Genomic DNA, 13,086 nt, shown 5'->3' with positions numbered 1-13,086 from the left:
GGCTGTTCTCTCTGCAGGATAATATTTGTTATAAAAATTCAAAACAAGAGTTTCCCAGTCAGTTATACCAAGTGCAGTTCTATTTAATCCATTAAACCATAATTTGGCTTTTCCAGTCAAAGAAAAAGGAAAGAGAATCTCCCTGATTTGGTCTTGTGTGACCCCAGCTTGCCTGATGGTATTACAATACTGACAATAGTCTGCAATATGAAGATTTGGGTCTTCACCCTTAGCTCCACTAAATTTCTTCCTTTCTATCATCGTTATAAATTAGGGTTTAATCTCAAACTGTACCCCATCAAGAGCCAGAGTGGGAGTAAGGTGTGGAAAATCTGTAAGCTTCGGTTGTGAGTGATCACAAAGCTTCTTTGGAGCCGTCATCTCTGATTCTGGATATGAAGATACCTCGGAATCGCTAGAATCAGTTGGAGGATCTCGGTGATCATTATTATCACCAGGATCCGCCAGAATTTGCTTGTAGAAATTCTTCTGTGTATGGAATGATCGTTCGATCTCAGGATCGAATGGGATGTACCCTGATCTGGAACACCTGGGCATAAACAAAAAAAACTAAAAGCAAATATGAAACTTGCCTCAAAGAACTAACGTTCTCTGAGACAAAAAGAAATAACCTAGACTACAAAAATAATCAGAAATAAAAATAAAACCGTTTCCTCGGCAACGGCGCCAAATTTTAACAGACAAAAGTCGTATCACCTAATCAAAAGTTATTCCTAAATCCTCTAACTAATGTGGATAGGGAAGTAGGGTCGAATCCACAGAGAAACGAGTTTTTCTATTCTTAATTAATTAATATAATCTAGATTATAAAGTATCTAAAATATTATAATCAAAGGAAACTAAACTACGAAGATTAAGAATAAGGAGAAAACAATGAATAAAAGGCCTAGGGTATAGGTTCACCAATAAATAATATTCCAGGGTAAAACATAATAATCAACCATCAATGCATACATTAATCAGATCATAAAGGGCTTTCGCTACGTATTACAATCACACAATTAATTTACCGGTATTAAATCTCATATCTCGAATCTCGACTTAACCATTTATAAATTAACCTGCTTATTTAAACTAGACCTAAACATTAATTCTCATCTCTCGAATCTCGAATCAATATTGTCAAACTCATGCATAAAAGATCTGCGCAAATCTAGTCGCAGAGCATTAAATAAATCAATAGGAAATTAATCTAGCATTGACAATTAAAAACAATAAATTACCCCTTCATATTATTTATGGATCCCCACAAACCCTAGAAATAGAACTACTCACACATAATAAAAACTAAGCTAATCAAAGCAATAAAATAAATAACTAAGATTAAGAGAAGAGGAATCGTTACCAAAGAAAATCTGGAAGTAAGAATAGAGTTAAGAACAAAGTATAAGTGAGAGAAACTAATCTAAAATCTAAATAAAGAGAGAAAATGTAACGAGATAAATAAAGTTCATTTAATAAGAAATGTAGGAAATGGGCAAAGTAAAGTCATATAGGCCATATTCGGGCCATTTTGAGTAAAAAGCGTCATAAACCTTAATAAAATGTTCTCCTATACAATTTTAGGGCTTACACACATACAACTACCCAACATTGACATGTTATGATAAAGAAATAGTTCATTTGATAAGTAATGTAGAAAATGGGCTACATAGAAGTCATATAGGCCCTATTTGGGCCATGTTGAGTAAAATACGTTGTTAAACTTATTGAAATGCTATATTGATGTGATTTCTAGCCTTAGACACCTAATATTACCCAACAATGACATGTTATGAGAAACAAAAAGGCTATTTCACAAGAAAGGTAGAAAATGGGCTGAATATAAGTCATATGGGCCATATTAGGGCCATTTTGTATTAATATGCTCTTTTGATGTGATTTCTTTCCTTATACACCTATAACTAGATAATATTGACATATTATGAGATAAATAAAGGTTATTTAATAATAAATGTAGGAAATGGGCAAAGTAAAGTCATATAGGCCATATTCGGGCCATTTTGAGTAAAAAGCGTCATAAACCTTAATAAAATGCTCTCCTATACAATTTTAGGGCTTACACACATACAACTACCCAACATTGACATGTTATGAGAAAGAAATAGTTCATTTGATAAGTAATGTAGGAAATGGGCTACGTAGAAGTCATATAGGTAATATTTGATAAAATACATATTGTTTTGCCTAATTAATTATTTTTAAAATAATGTTTTTGTATTTCAAGTTTTGCAAGGTCCAAAAGGATGTTCCGTTGACAATCAAGGAGCTTAATGAAGTTCGTGACATGTTGGCGTCTTTTATCACCTTCAACATGTAAATGGCATTGTAATTGTAAATTATTTATGTTAACTTTTGAACTATATAACTTATTATTCATTATATATGTACTTACTATTATTTGTATATGTAAGCAACTTTTTTTTTTTGTATTGCGTTTGGGAATATTTATATCTATATATATAATTGAATTCTTGTTTTTAATATTATTTTTGTATCTTATTGTAATAATTAATAATATTATTATTATTAGTTATTATAATAATAATATTATTAATTATTATATTTAGTATAATTGCTGGAATTACAGGTTATTATTATTGCTGGAAACAAGTTTTTTTTTTAAAAATATTATTGCACGAAAATTGAAAAAAAAAACAAAAAAAAAAAATTTGGTGAATAGGCACCGGTTAGGCGGCAACCGGTGCCTAAACTATCTACCACAAAAAAAAAAATTGGCGGGAAAGCATTTTAAGGCACCGGTTAACCGGTGCCTAATTGGGCATATAGCACCGGTTAACCGGTGCCTATTTTACCCTATGGCACCGGTTTTGAACCGGTGCCAAAAAGTTGGTTTTTGGCACCCCTCACATAGGCAGCGGTTCAAACTGGTGCCTTAAACCGGGTTTGAACCGCTGCCAAAGGCCTTTTTTCACCTAGTGGTTTAACAATATTGATTCGAGATTCGACAGATGAAAATTAATGTTTAGGTCTAGTTTCAATAGGCAGGTTAATTTATAAATGGTTAAGTCGAGATTCGAGAGATGAGATTTAATACCGGTAAATTAATTGTGTGATTGTAATACGTAGCGAAAGCCCTTTATAATCTGATTAATGTATGCATTGATGAATGATTATTATGTTTTACCCTGGAATTTTATTTATTGGTAAACCTATGCCCTAGATCCTTTTATATATTGTTTTCTCCTTATTCTTAATCTTCTTCGTAGTTTAGTTTCATGTCCAAATTTACATATTGGTTACTTTATAATTTAGATTACTTTAATTAATTAAGAATAGAAAGACTCGTTTCTCTGTGGATTCGACCCTACTTCTCTATCTACATTAGTTAGAGGATTTAGGAATTACTTTTGATTAGGGGATACGACTTTACCCTGTCAGCTACTCTTGAAGTTACTCTTTCCACCTTAGCGCAAGACGGAAAATTGTGCGCGATACTATTTTTTATTATGATGATTCGTTTACGTACTTTATAATCAAGCTAATGACATTACTTCTTATGAGGTTCGTCATTAGAAGTTCACATATCTTAATAGGACGTCATCAATATGTTTATTCTTAAACGTGCCTATTTTCGTGTTCATCATTTTTTAGTTGTAATTGGTCAACCTTGATTTAAGAGTATAATTTATTTACCTCTTCTATGGTTTAAAAAGGAAATCCCGAGAACTTTACTTGGGAGATTGCCTCACAAAGAAAAAAAGAGAAATAGAACGAAAAAAAAAAGAAATGTCGTTCTTAAAATAATATATATATATATATATATATATATATATATATATATATATATATATATATATATATATATATATATATATATATATATATATATATATATATATATATATATATATATATATATATATATATATATATATATATATATATATATATATATATAAAGAGAGAGTATAATTCCAAAAAATATATATATAATGAATGATAAAACTGAGAAAATGATTTAATTATTTCTTGTATTTTACATTTGGAGGCCATCATTCTTTTTAAACAAATAGTAATATATTATCCTTTAAAGATAAGCAATATGAGAATCATAATTAAAAAAAAAAACGATATTGATCTCTATTGTAATCTAAATGATCAACAAATACTATAGTATATTTAATCATTTTAAGGAGTATGTTCGGGTTGATTAATATTCCTAAAATTTGATGAGCATTTTCAATCCAACTTTCTTGACTTTCTCTTCTACCTTTATCGAAAACAATTCATTTAAAGTAAAATCCTTAGATGATTACCTTGTTGAAGTCAACACAAATCATGACATTCCATTAATGATTGTTCGTGAATTTTTTGACATTGTTCATCATTAAACTTGCTTAAAGTGAATTTGTATTACAAGGATATAAAAAAAAAGAAATAAAACAATTATTTTGACTTTGGTTCATTGTTTGAATGCTTGGCAGAAAAGGTTTAAGTGAACGCGCTCAATTTCTCGTGATACACATTACTAGATCATCTTCCACATTCGCATACTAGTCCAATCATGGGTGATAAAGCAGCATTGGAGAAACTTAGAGATGAACTCCAAAACCTAATGGCCTTACGAGAAGAATAAGCCCAAATGAAGGCTCATAAAAAAGCCGAAAAGGCTAAAATAAAAGCAGAAAAAGAAAAAGAAAACACTCTGCAAGAAAAAGCAAGAGCCGAAAGAGTAGAGGCCTTGGAGAAACTTGTCCTTCGACCTAACTCAGGGAATAAGTACTTCAATTATGAGCTTGCACCACAACCTAGTGGCAAGACTCTCCTAGAAAAGTTCTTGACTACGGATTTTCCAACCTTTAAGGTTACAGACAATCCTAGGACTCACTTAATGAGCTTTATTGAAATTATGGCATTGAAAGGGGTTGAGCCAAGCCTATATGCATGTACTTTTCCTCTTTCATTGGACCCAACTGCTAGATCATGTTTTTATAACCTCGATGCAAAACAGACTTGCACTTGGAATGACGTTGTAAAAGCGTTTTTAACCCAATATGGAGATAACATCGAGCTCACAACTACCTTGCGCGATCTTGAATTGCTTAAGAAAGGGGAAGAAAAAGGCTTCATCGACTTCTTTTCCAGGTGGCGATCAAAGGTTTCTCTTATTCCACAAAGACCTCCGGATCATGAACTTGTCCCAAAGTTCATAGACAATATGTCTCCACCATACAAGTGCCATTTACAATACCTTGGTTTAGACACATTTCAAAAAGTCTATGCTGTGGGAACATTAATTGAAAGGGACTTGATAAATGAAACCATGAATCATATAGATGGACTTGATTTTTAGAGAGGATTTCACCTACGTCAGAAACGGACAAAGCTCGAAGACGCAATCTCAAGAAGTTGTCAACAATTTAAGATGTAGCACCCTAGGTCTTGTTTTGTTTCTTTCCTTTGTTTTTTAAGATAGACTAAGAGATTCATGGTGTCGAATCTACTTATTTAGTACTCTCATCAATTAATGAATAAAAAATATATTTTCAAGTACGTCTATCTTGTTTTCTTTTCAATCTCTTTATTGTTATTGGCTTACATTAAATAAAACGTATACATAAAAACAGACAATATCAAAAGGCATACATACTCAACACTTTAAAGAATCTTGATGAGCTTTGCCTTACAAGATGTATTGAATAAAAAGAGGCACATCTTAGGCCCACAAAGAAAGGATATGATGATTTCACCAACACAGGAGGCAACGTGAAACTCCACAAATATAATCCCATGTTTTTAACCTTAGAGAAAATCCATGTTTTTGGCAACCCTTTTGAGCCTCGTCAATTGAGCCTTAGTTATTCAACCTACATTATTCCATACCTTGGGATGGGAATGGTGCAAAGATACAAATAAGAAATTGGGGGAACGAAACATAAGAGGGGGACACAAATTTAGTCTAAACCCAATAGGAAAGATCCAATACAAAAGAAAGATAGAAATCGTTCTAAACCCAAAACAAAACTTGTCGAAAAAAAGAGAGAAAGAAAAAAAAAAGAGAAAGGAACCTAATGTAGGACGTTGCCACACAAAGCAAAAAGGCTTTAATTTAAGAAGCACCAAAAGTAAGGGCTATTATAAAATTCCATTCTTCATAACCCCAATCCTAGCCACGTTACAACCTTGGAAAGGCCCTCCTTAAGGTAGACAATAACCTTGTACCAAAATCATCATTCCATGAAAATATGGCCAATCTTAGGCCTTTGCACATATGGACCTACTATTAAGTAGTCATGACCATATATAAAATGCATGAAGTGTTGAGTTATGATTACAAAATCATATAAAAAAAAATAAAAAATTTTCAAATGATTTGGATGATTTGATAGCCATTGGCTTGATTACATCATGTTAGTAAAGCAATCGAATCAAACTAAATTCGATGTTTTCCATATTCTTTGCCAAAGAAAACGAGATGACTATCACTTTAAATTGATTTGATATATCGACAGCCTCGACGTTAACTTTAGATGTCTTTTACAACTCTTGAGAATTGGTCTTTTCACTTGTCATGAGCAACTAAAATGTCCGCCTACGTGGGATATCTCCATCTTCTCTAAGCGAGGAATATTGATTGAACATGATCGCTACATGAAAAAAATGATCGTTATCACTATCACACGTATACCTAACTGCCAAGCCATCACGATGATTCAAATATTAAGTCAATAATCCTTCCTTTCGAAAACATGTCTAATTTCTTTGTTTATTCTTCTATAGAAAAAATGGATTCCCCTTTCTTTTTACACAAATCCGTCTTTTTGTTCATTTCTTTTTTAGGGGGAAAGTCGGGATGATCCCTCCCATTTGGCAACTAAAATACTAAAAAATAGTATAACTTTTTCGCTCTTTGCATCAAATTGGAGGCTTATAATCCAGGACATCCCCACTTCTCTCTATTTACAAATTTGAACACTCTAGTACGATGATGTCGTCAAGAATTCCCTAAACTAACTAGTTTTGTGCAAATCTTGAGATCACAGTTTTATAAGTGAATAATAATAACCGTCGGTTATTTTTATCATTGATAAAACCAATTTTGAAACTTACGCATGAAAAAATAAACATGAGTCGCAAGAACAAATTCATGCTATTATAAAAGTTCAAAATTTGATTTGTAATTTTAATGCATAATGGTTGTTCTGAACACTTCAATTTACATTAAAATTAACAAGTATAGCCTATGTGAGCAAGCACAAAGTCAAAATTAGAACAAAAAAAAAACACATATATGCTTGACATGCTCATATAGGATCAATACTTTATCACTTCACATGAAATTTGTTGCAATATATTGCTTAAACATGTCACAACGACAAACAAACAAATTCATGAAAACAAGTCGAATAAAAAACCCCCAAAATTCAAAATTTGGGGTTTAACGGTTCGAAAATCGCCCAAATTCAGTCAGGATTGAACGAATTATGGAAAATATGAATAAGGGACGAGATCTACTTCCTTTTGCTTCGAAAAACAAGAAAATTCGAGTTCTTTAGAGAGAGAAAGAAGTGAAAAATCAAGAAAGAAGGAGAGAGAAAGCGAAATGAAAAATCGAGCTAAACGATTCTCTTTTTGCTAACTTAAATGTCACGCGCAACTGAATTAGTTGCACGTGACAGACCAGCGCAATTCAGAACGATATGCGCGCCTTGCCAACGCGACCTACTGAGTTGCGCGCGGATACTGGTCACTAAAATGACCGTTATCCAGATTTTGATCCGTTTGATCATTTTTTCAACGGTTTTTGCTCGATATTAGATGTAATGGCGCGCAAATTATCAAAATCTTTTTAAAATTGCTTTGCATATTGTAGTTTGTTTTCTTCTTTGTTAGTTTTTTGCATCATTCTTGCATGCACACCGTGCTTTGTGCCTTCCCCAAGCATACGTTTTGAACGTTTTTCGTAAGAGTGCCTTAAGATGTTCCGTGGTGGTGCTTTACGTAAGAGCACCCATAGACAGGTTTGTCATTTTACTGTACTGATGTTACAAATGTCCGGTTTTTCTTCTTTTTTCACGTCCGAAGCAAAGAGGAAGGCGTTTTCATGCAGCGTAAAAATGCAAATGGCGTATCGTACGGCGCAAAATTGTACGACGTAGGTGTTGCGTAAAATTTCACTCAGCCCAACCTTAGCGTGATCTACCTCTTGGAACTAATAGGTAGAGAATTACTATAGGCGTTAGCTCACGAGTCGACAGGCGCACCGAACCTTCAGGAACAGGCACTTCTTGAATGAGAGCAAATACGGTAGTTAGTGCGCTTACTAACTTACCGGACAGTTATGGTGTCGAATCAACCCCCTGTATAAAGAAGCGACGAGACGATGTCGCGCCTATGTAGTCACGTGCCCCTAGTCCTGAGACACGTGTACTCATCTTGTGGACAAAACTGATGAGAGAGTTGCTGACTTTCTTCCCTCTCACTGAATTTGGATATATGCCTCCAGTCCTGAGAGATGTATTTCTATCTTGTGGACGTCTAGCTCGAATACCGGACCATTTCGGCTCGAATACCGAAAACCCTTTTTTCATCTTTTATTAGTTAAAGTCAGGCTAAAGTTTCAATGACATGTCGAGGGACTTTAGACCAACGATGACACGAATGAGAGGAAATCCTCCCCTTTTATTCTTTTAAAACCGATCTCTTCTCATGACTTGACATCACCCAGAATACTTTTATTTGCAAGAGCGTTCTACAATTGCAAAGGATCAATCTAGATTCTTTAGCGCGTTAAGATTAGGAAGGTCTTTTTCTAGCCTTAATAGCTACTTGTTTTAAACACTTAGCGAACCAAGGATTGTTTCGACATCCTTAAATATTACTAAAAGATTCTCTATCCTTAGAGAACTTCACAGAATGAGTCTCGGATTTATTTCCTTGACTACTTTGATCATCGTCTATTCTAGACTCGATCAAAGTGGGGCTAACTGTAGACATCTACTTTTGGCCTCCTGTCCCGACAGGAAGTGCAATGACGATAAATAAAGCCATCTTCGTGTTGGATCAAAGTGAAGAATACTAATGGATAACTAGTTAAGCCACAAAACACAAAAGACTAGCCCAAATTAAAGAAAAGCCAAAACAAAGGTCCAATTAACTAAACCCAATCATAATTAGGCTTAAGCCCGTGCTTAAACCCTAACAATGACGGATTTAGGAGCGCCTAGGTTAAAATTTAGTGATGCCGCAGAAAAGCCGCGCACATCTCACAAAGTCGCACTGGGCTGCCGCGCGCAACTAATTCAGTTACGCGCGACACCCAGCGCAACTTTTAGAGTTGTGCTGTGGAAGATTTGTAATTATTCAGAAATTATACGGAAAATATAAAATCGAATCTTACCATATAGCCGCGCGCAAGACAAAAAGTCGCGCTGCACATAGCAGCGCAACTTTATAACTTGCGCTGGGATGCCGCGCGCAACTTCATGTGTTGCGCGCGACACTTGCTACGGCAGAAAGCTCAAAACCCTTAACCTAATCCTTCTCTATAAATACAAGCTTAAACCGAGGCTTCAACAGACAGAAATTAACCATACCACTGATGAGTGCACGCATTTGAAGGATACTATAGAAGATCTGGTTAGGAGAGGATACCTGAATCAGTTCAAGCAGCACGCTGATCTTCCCAGAAGAAGGGATGAAGATAGAATAGGGCGTGATCGCAGAGGAGGTCACAGGGGTCCCGCTAAAGACAGGGACAGAGACAGTAGGCCAGAAGGCAGAGTGTATGTGATCAATGGAGGACCAGTTCACGGGGAAACAGTGAACAAGGCACGAGCAGACCTGCGGGCAATGATACATCAGATAAATTACAATAAGAAGCGTAGATGGCCACCACTTCCTCCGCAGCCACGAGCTACATTTGATGAATACGATCAAGAAGGCATAGTCTATCCTCATGATGACCCGCTGGTGGTGACAATGAGAATAGCAAATTGGGAAGTGGATCGAATATTGATAGATGGGGGCAGCTCAGCCAACATCATATACATCAGCGCGTTCAAAGAGTTGAAGTTAGACAGGAAATATCTAAAAAGGGTGAGTTATGAAGTCACCGAGTTCAACGGATCCGGATTGACCCCGAAAGGCATAAGTGAGCTCTCAGTTTGAGTAGGGGAAAGGTCAAAAAGACGTGACGTTCGGGCAGAGTTCCTGGTCATAGACTCTCCTTTACCTTACAATGTGATCATGGGAAGGCCGCTCATTCACAAGATCGGCAGAGTGGTTTCCACTGACCACCTCGCCATGGCTTACACAACTAGTGAAGGGCGATCAGCAAACCTCAAGGGAAGCCAAAAGACGGCTCAACAATGCTACATAACTGCTTTAAAGCAGCCCGCTAGGATCAGGCAGCAGCCGATCTCAGAGCAAAGATCCCTTGAGCAGCCTGAGAGAAAGTCAAGGAAAACGAAGAGCGAAGAATACCATAGGGAAAAGGATAAGCAAAAGTTGGCCATGGAAAATTTCGAGCCTGCAAAAGAGGAGATGGCCAGGCCGCTTCCCAGCGGGGAGCACGTTACAATTGAGCTCACCGAGGACGGCCTATCAAGAACGGTGAAAATCGGGAAGGATATTGATCCAGTTGTAGGGGTCCACCTCATAGAACTGTTGAGGAAGAACAAAGATATCTTCGCGTTTTCAGCATATGAGATGCCTGGAATTGACCCTGCAGTCATGGTCCACAGGCTGAACATGAGAGAGGATATAAAGCCAGTAAGGCAGAAGAAACGAAGCTTCTCAACGGAGAAAAACCAGGCCATCCAGGGGGAAGTAGAAAAACTTTTGGAAGCAGGATTCATTGAGCCTTGTGATTATCCAGAGTGGTTGGGCAACGTAGTCATGGTCAAGAAGGCGAATGGTCAATGGAGAATGTGTGTTGATTTCACCGACCTCAACAAAGCCTGCCCGAAGGACTGTTACCTGCTGCCACGAATAGATCAACTTATAGATTCAACCAGTGGGCACGCCAAACTGAGCTTCATGGACGCCTTCTCAGGATACCATTAGATCAGCCTGCACAGCCCAGATAGATAGAAAACCGCATTCATCACTGAAGGGGGAGTGTAAAATTACATAGCTATGCCCTTTGGGTTGAAGAATGCAGGAGCAACTTTTCAGAAGACAATGGATAGAGTGTTCATGCACCAGAAGGGTAGAAATGTGGAAGTATATGTGGACGACTCAATTGTAAAGAGCGTCACCCAGGCAGGGCATATCATGGATTTAGAAGAAACATTTGCCACTCTGAGCAAATAAAACATCAAACTCAATCCGAAGAAATGTGTCTTCGGGGTGAGTTTAGGAAAGTTCTTAGGCTTCCTGATCAGTGAAAGATGAATATACGCGAATCCGGAGAAGGTTGAGGCAGTCTTAAGCCTACCTGAGCCTAAGTGTATCAAAGACATCATGCGATTGACAGGCAGAATGGCAGCACTGACCAGGTTCATCAGCAAGTCAGCAGACAAAGCCTTGCCGTTCTACCAGCTGTTGAAAGCAGGGAACAAAGAATTTAAGTGGGGAGCCGTAGAAGGTGAAGCTTTTGAGGGTATTAAGGAGCATCTAACTAAGCTCCCAACAATAATCAGCCCGGAGCTGAGGGAAAAGTTGCAGCTGTACATTTCCACGTCAATTCAGACAATCGCAGCCGTCCTCTTATTAGAAAGACAAAAACAACAAAGGCCAATATACTTTGTGAGCCAAGTACTGACTGAGGCAGAACAAAGGTACCCATTGGTAGAGAAACTGGCCTTTGCAGTGGTAACAACAGCAAGGAAGTTGAAACCGTATTTTGACGCGCACATAATACAAATCCTCACAAATCACCCACTGGAAAAAGCATTGCAAAAAATGGACGCATTAGGCAGACTCTTGAAATGGGCCATCGAGATTTCTAAGTATGTGTTGGAGGTCAAACCTAGGGCAGCCATCAAGGAACAAGCCTTAGCAGATTTCATCGTGGAAGCCTCTTATGAGGAGAAGGAATACGACGTTGGGATCTGGAGGGTAGAAGTAGATGGATCCTCAGCCCAAACAGGGAGCGAGGCAGAAATTATAATGACATCCTCAGAAGGAAATGTATTTGAGTACGCCATAAAGTTCAAATTCAAAGCATCAAATAACGAGGCAGAGTACGAGGCAGCACTGGCAGGCCTGCGTATGAGTATCGCAGCCGGAGCCAGGAAAGTCCACCTGCAAACCGACTCCCAGCTTGTCGCCAGTCAGCTGAAGGGGGCGTACGAGATTAGGGAGCCCACCATGTTGAAATATGTAACTAAAGTAAAGGAACTGGCAGCCCAGCTAGTTCACTTCCAGATAGACTTGGTCCCCAGAGCGGGAAACTCCCAGGCTGACGCCTTGTCAAAGTTAGCCAGTTCTACCCCTGCAGAGCCTCACAAGGACGGTGATGGTGGAAGTCCCGGAGGAAATCAGTATCGCCAAAAAGGAGCAGGTGAACTGCATTGGGCAACAGCGAGCTTGGTTCACATACATTCTGGCATACAAGGTTCATGGCTCGCTACCAGATGATGAAGTACAAGCTAAGAAGGTAAAGAAAGACGCCAATTGGTACGTGGTAATGAATGGGGAGCTTAACAAGAAGGGCTTCTCGAAACCACTGCTGAGGTGTATCCCAGAGTGGGAACAGGAAAACATTATGGAAGAAGCCTACTCAAGAATATGTGCCAACCATATTGGTGGAAAAGCATTGGGGGTGGAAGTTATAAGAAGAGGCGCATACTGGCCAACTCTAGCTCAAGACACGCTAGCATATGTGAAAAAGTGCGACAAGTGTCAAAAGTACTCCCCATTCATAAACCAGTCAGCAAATGATCGGACTCCAATCCTCAGCCCGATCCCGTTCGCCCAGTGGGGAATGGACATATTGGGACTGATGTGTCTATTTTATATAGTATTTTACCCCCGTCCCTTGGTCATAATTAGTAGTGTTTTTGGCTCTTTAGAGCCACTTTTATTACTAATTGGTGTTTTATAGTGTTTTCGTAGATTTGGTTGACTTTTGCAGGGATTTATACTTTTAGAGTA

The 13,086-nt window shown here is 37.5% G+C and overlaps 1 protein-coding gene across 1 annotated transcript; it reads left to right on the top strand.

The window, feature by feature from the left end:
- The first annotated feature begins 11,469 nt into the window (after positions 1-11,469).
- LOC145557484 (uncharacterized) lies at positions 11,470-12,570 on the top strand. Its single transcript, XM_081618663.1, has one exon. The coding sequence runs from the start codon at positions 11,470-11,472 to the stop codon at positions 12,568-12,570; it is 1,101 nt and encodes a 366-aa protein (XP_081474789.1).
- Positions 12,571-13,086: the final 516 nt, after the last annotated feature.

Source organism: Chenopodium album, chromosome 9 (assembly GCF_948465745.1).
Source record: "Chenopodium album chromosome 9, dcCheAlbu1.1, whole genome shotgun sequence".
In the NCBI taxonomy this organism is placed as follows: Eukaryota; Viridiplantae; Streptophyta; class Magnoliopsida; order Caryophyllales; family Amaranthaceae; genus Chenopodium; species Chenopodium album.
The sequence above is the reverse complement of the archived record's forward strand: the minus strand, read 5'-3'. Positions and strand labels throughout refer to the sequence as shown.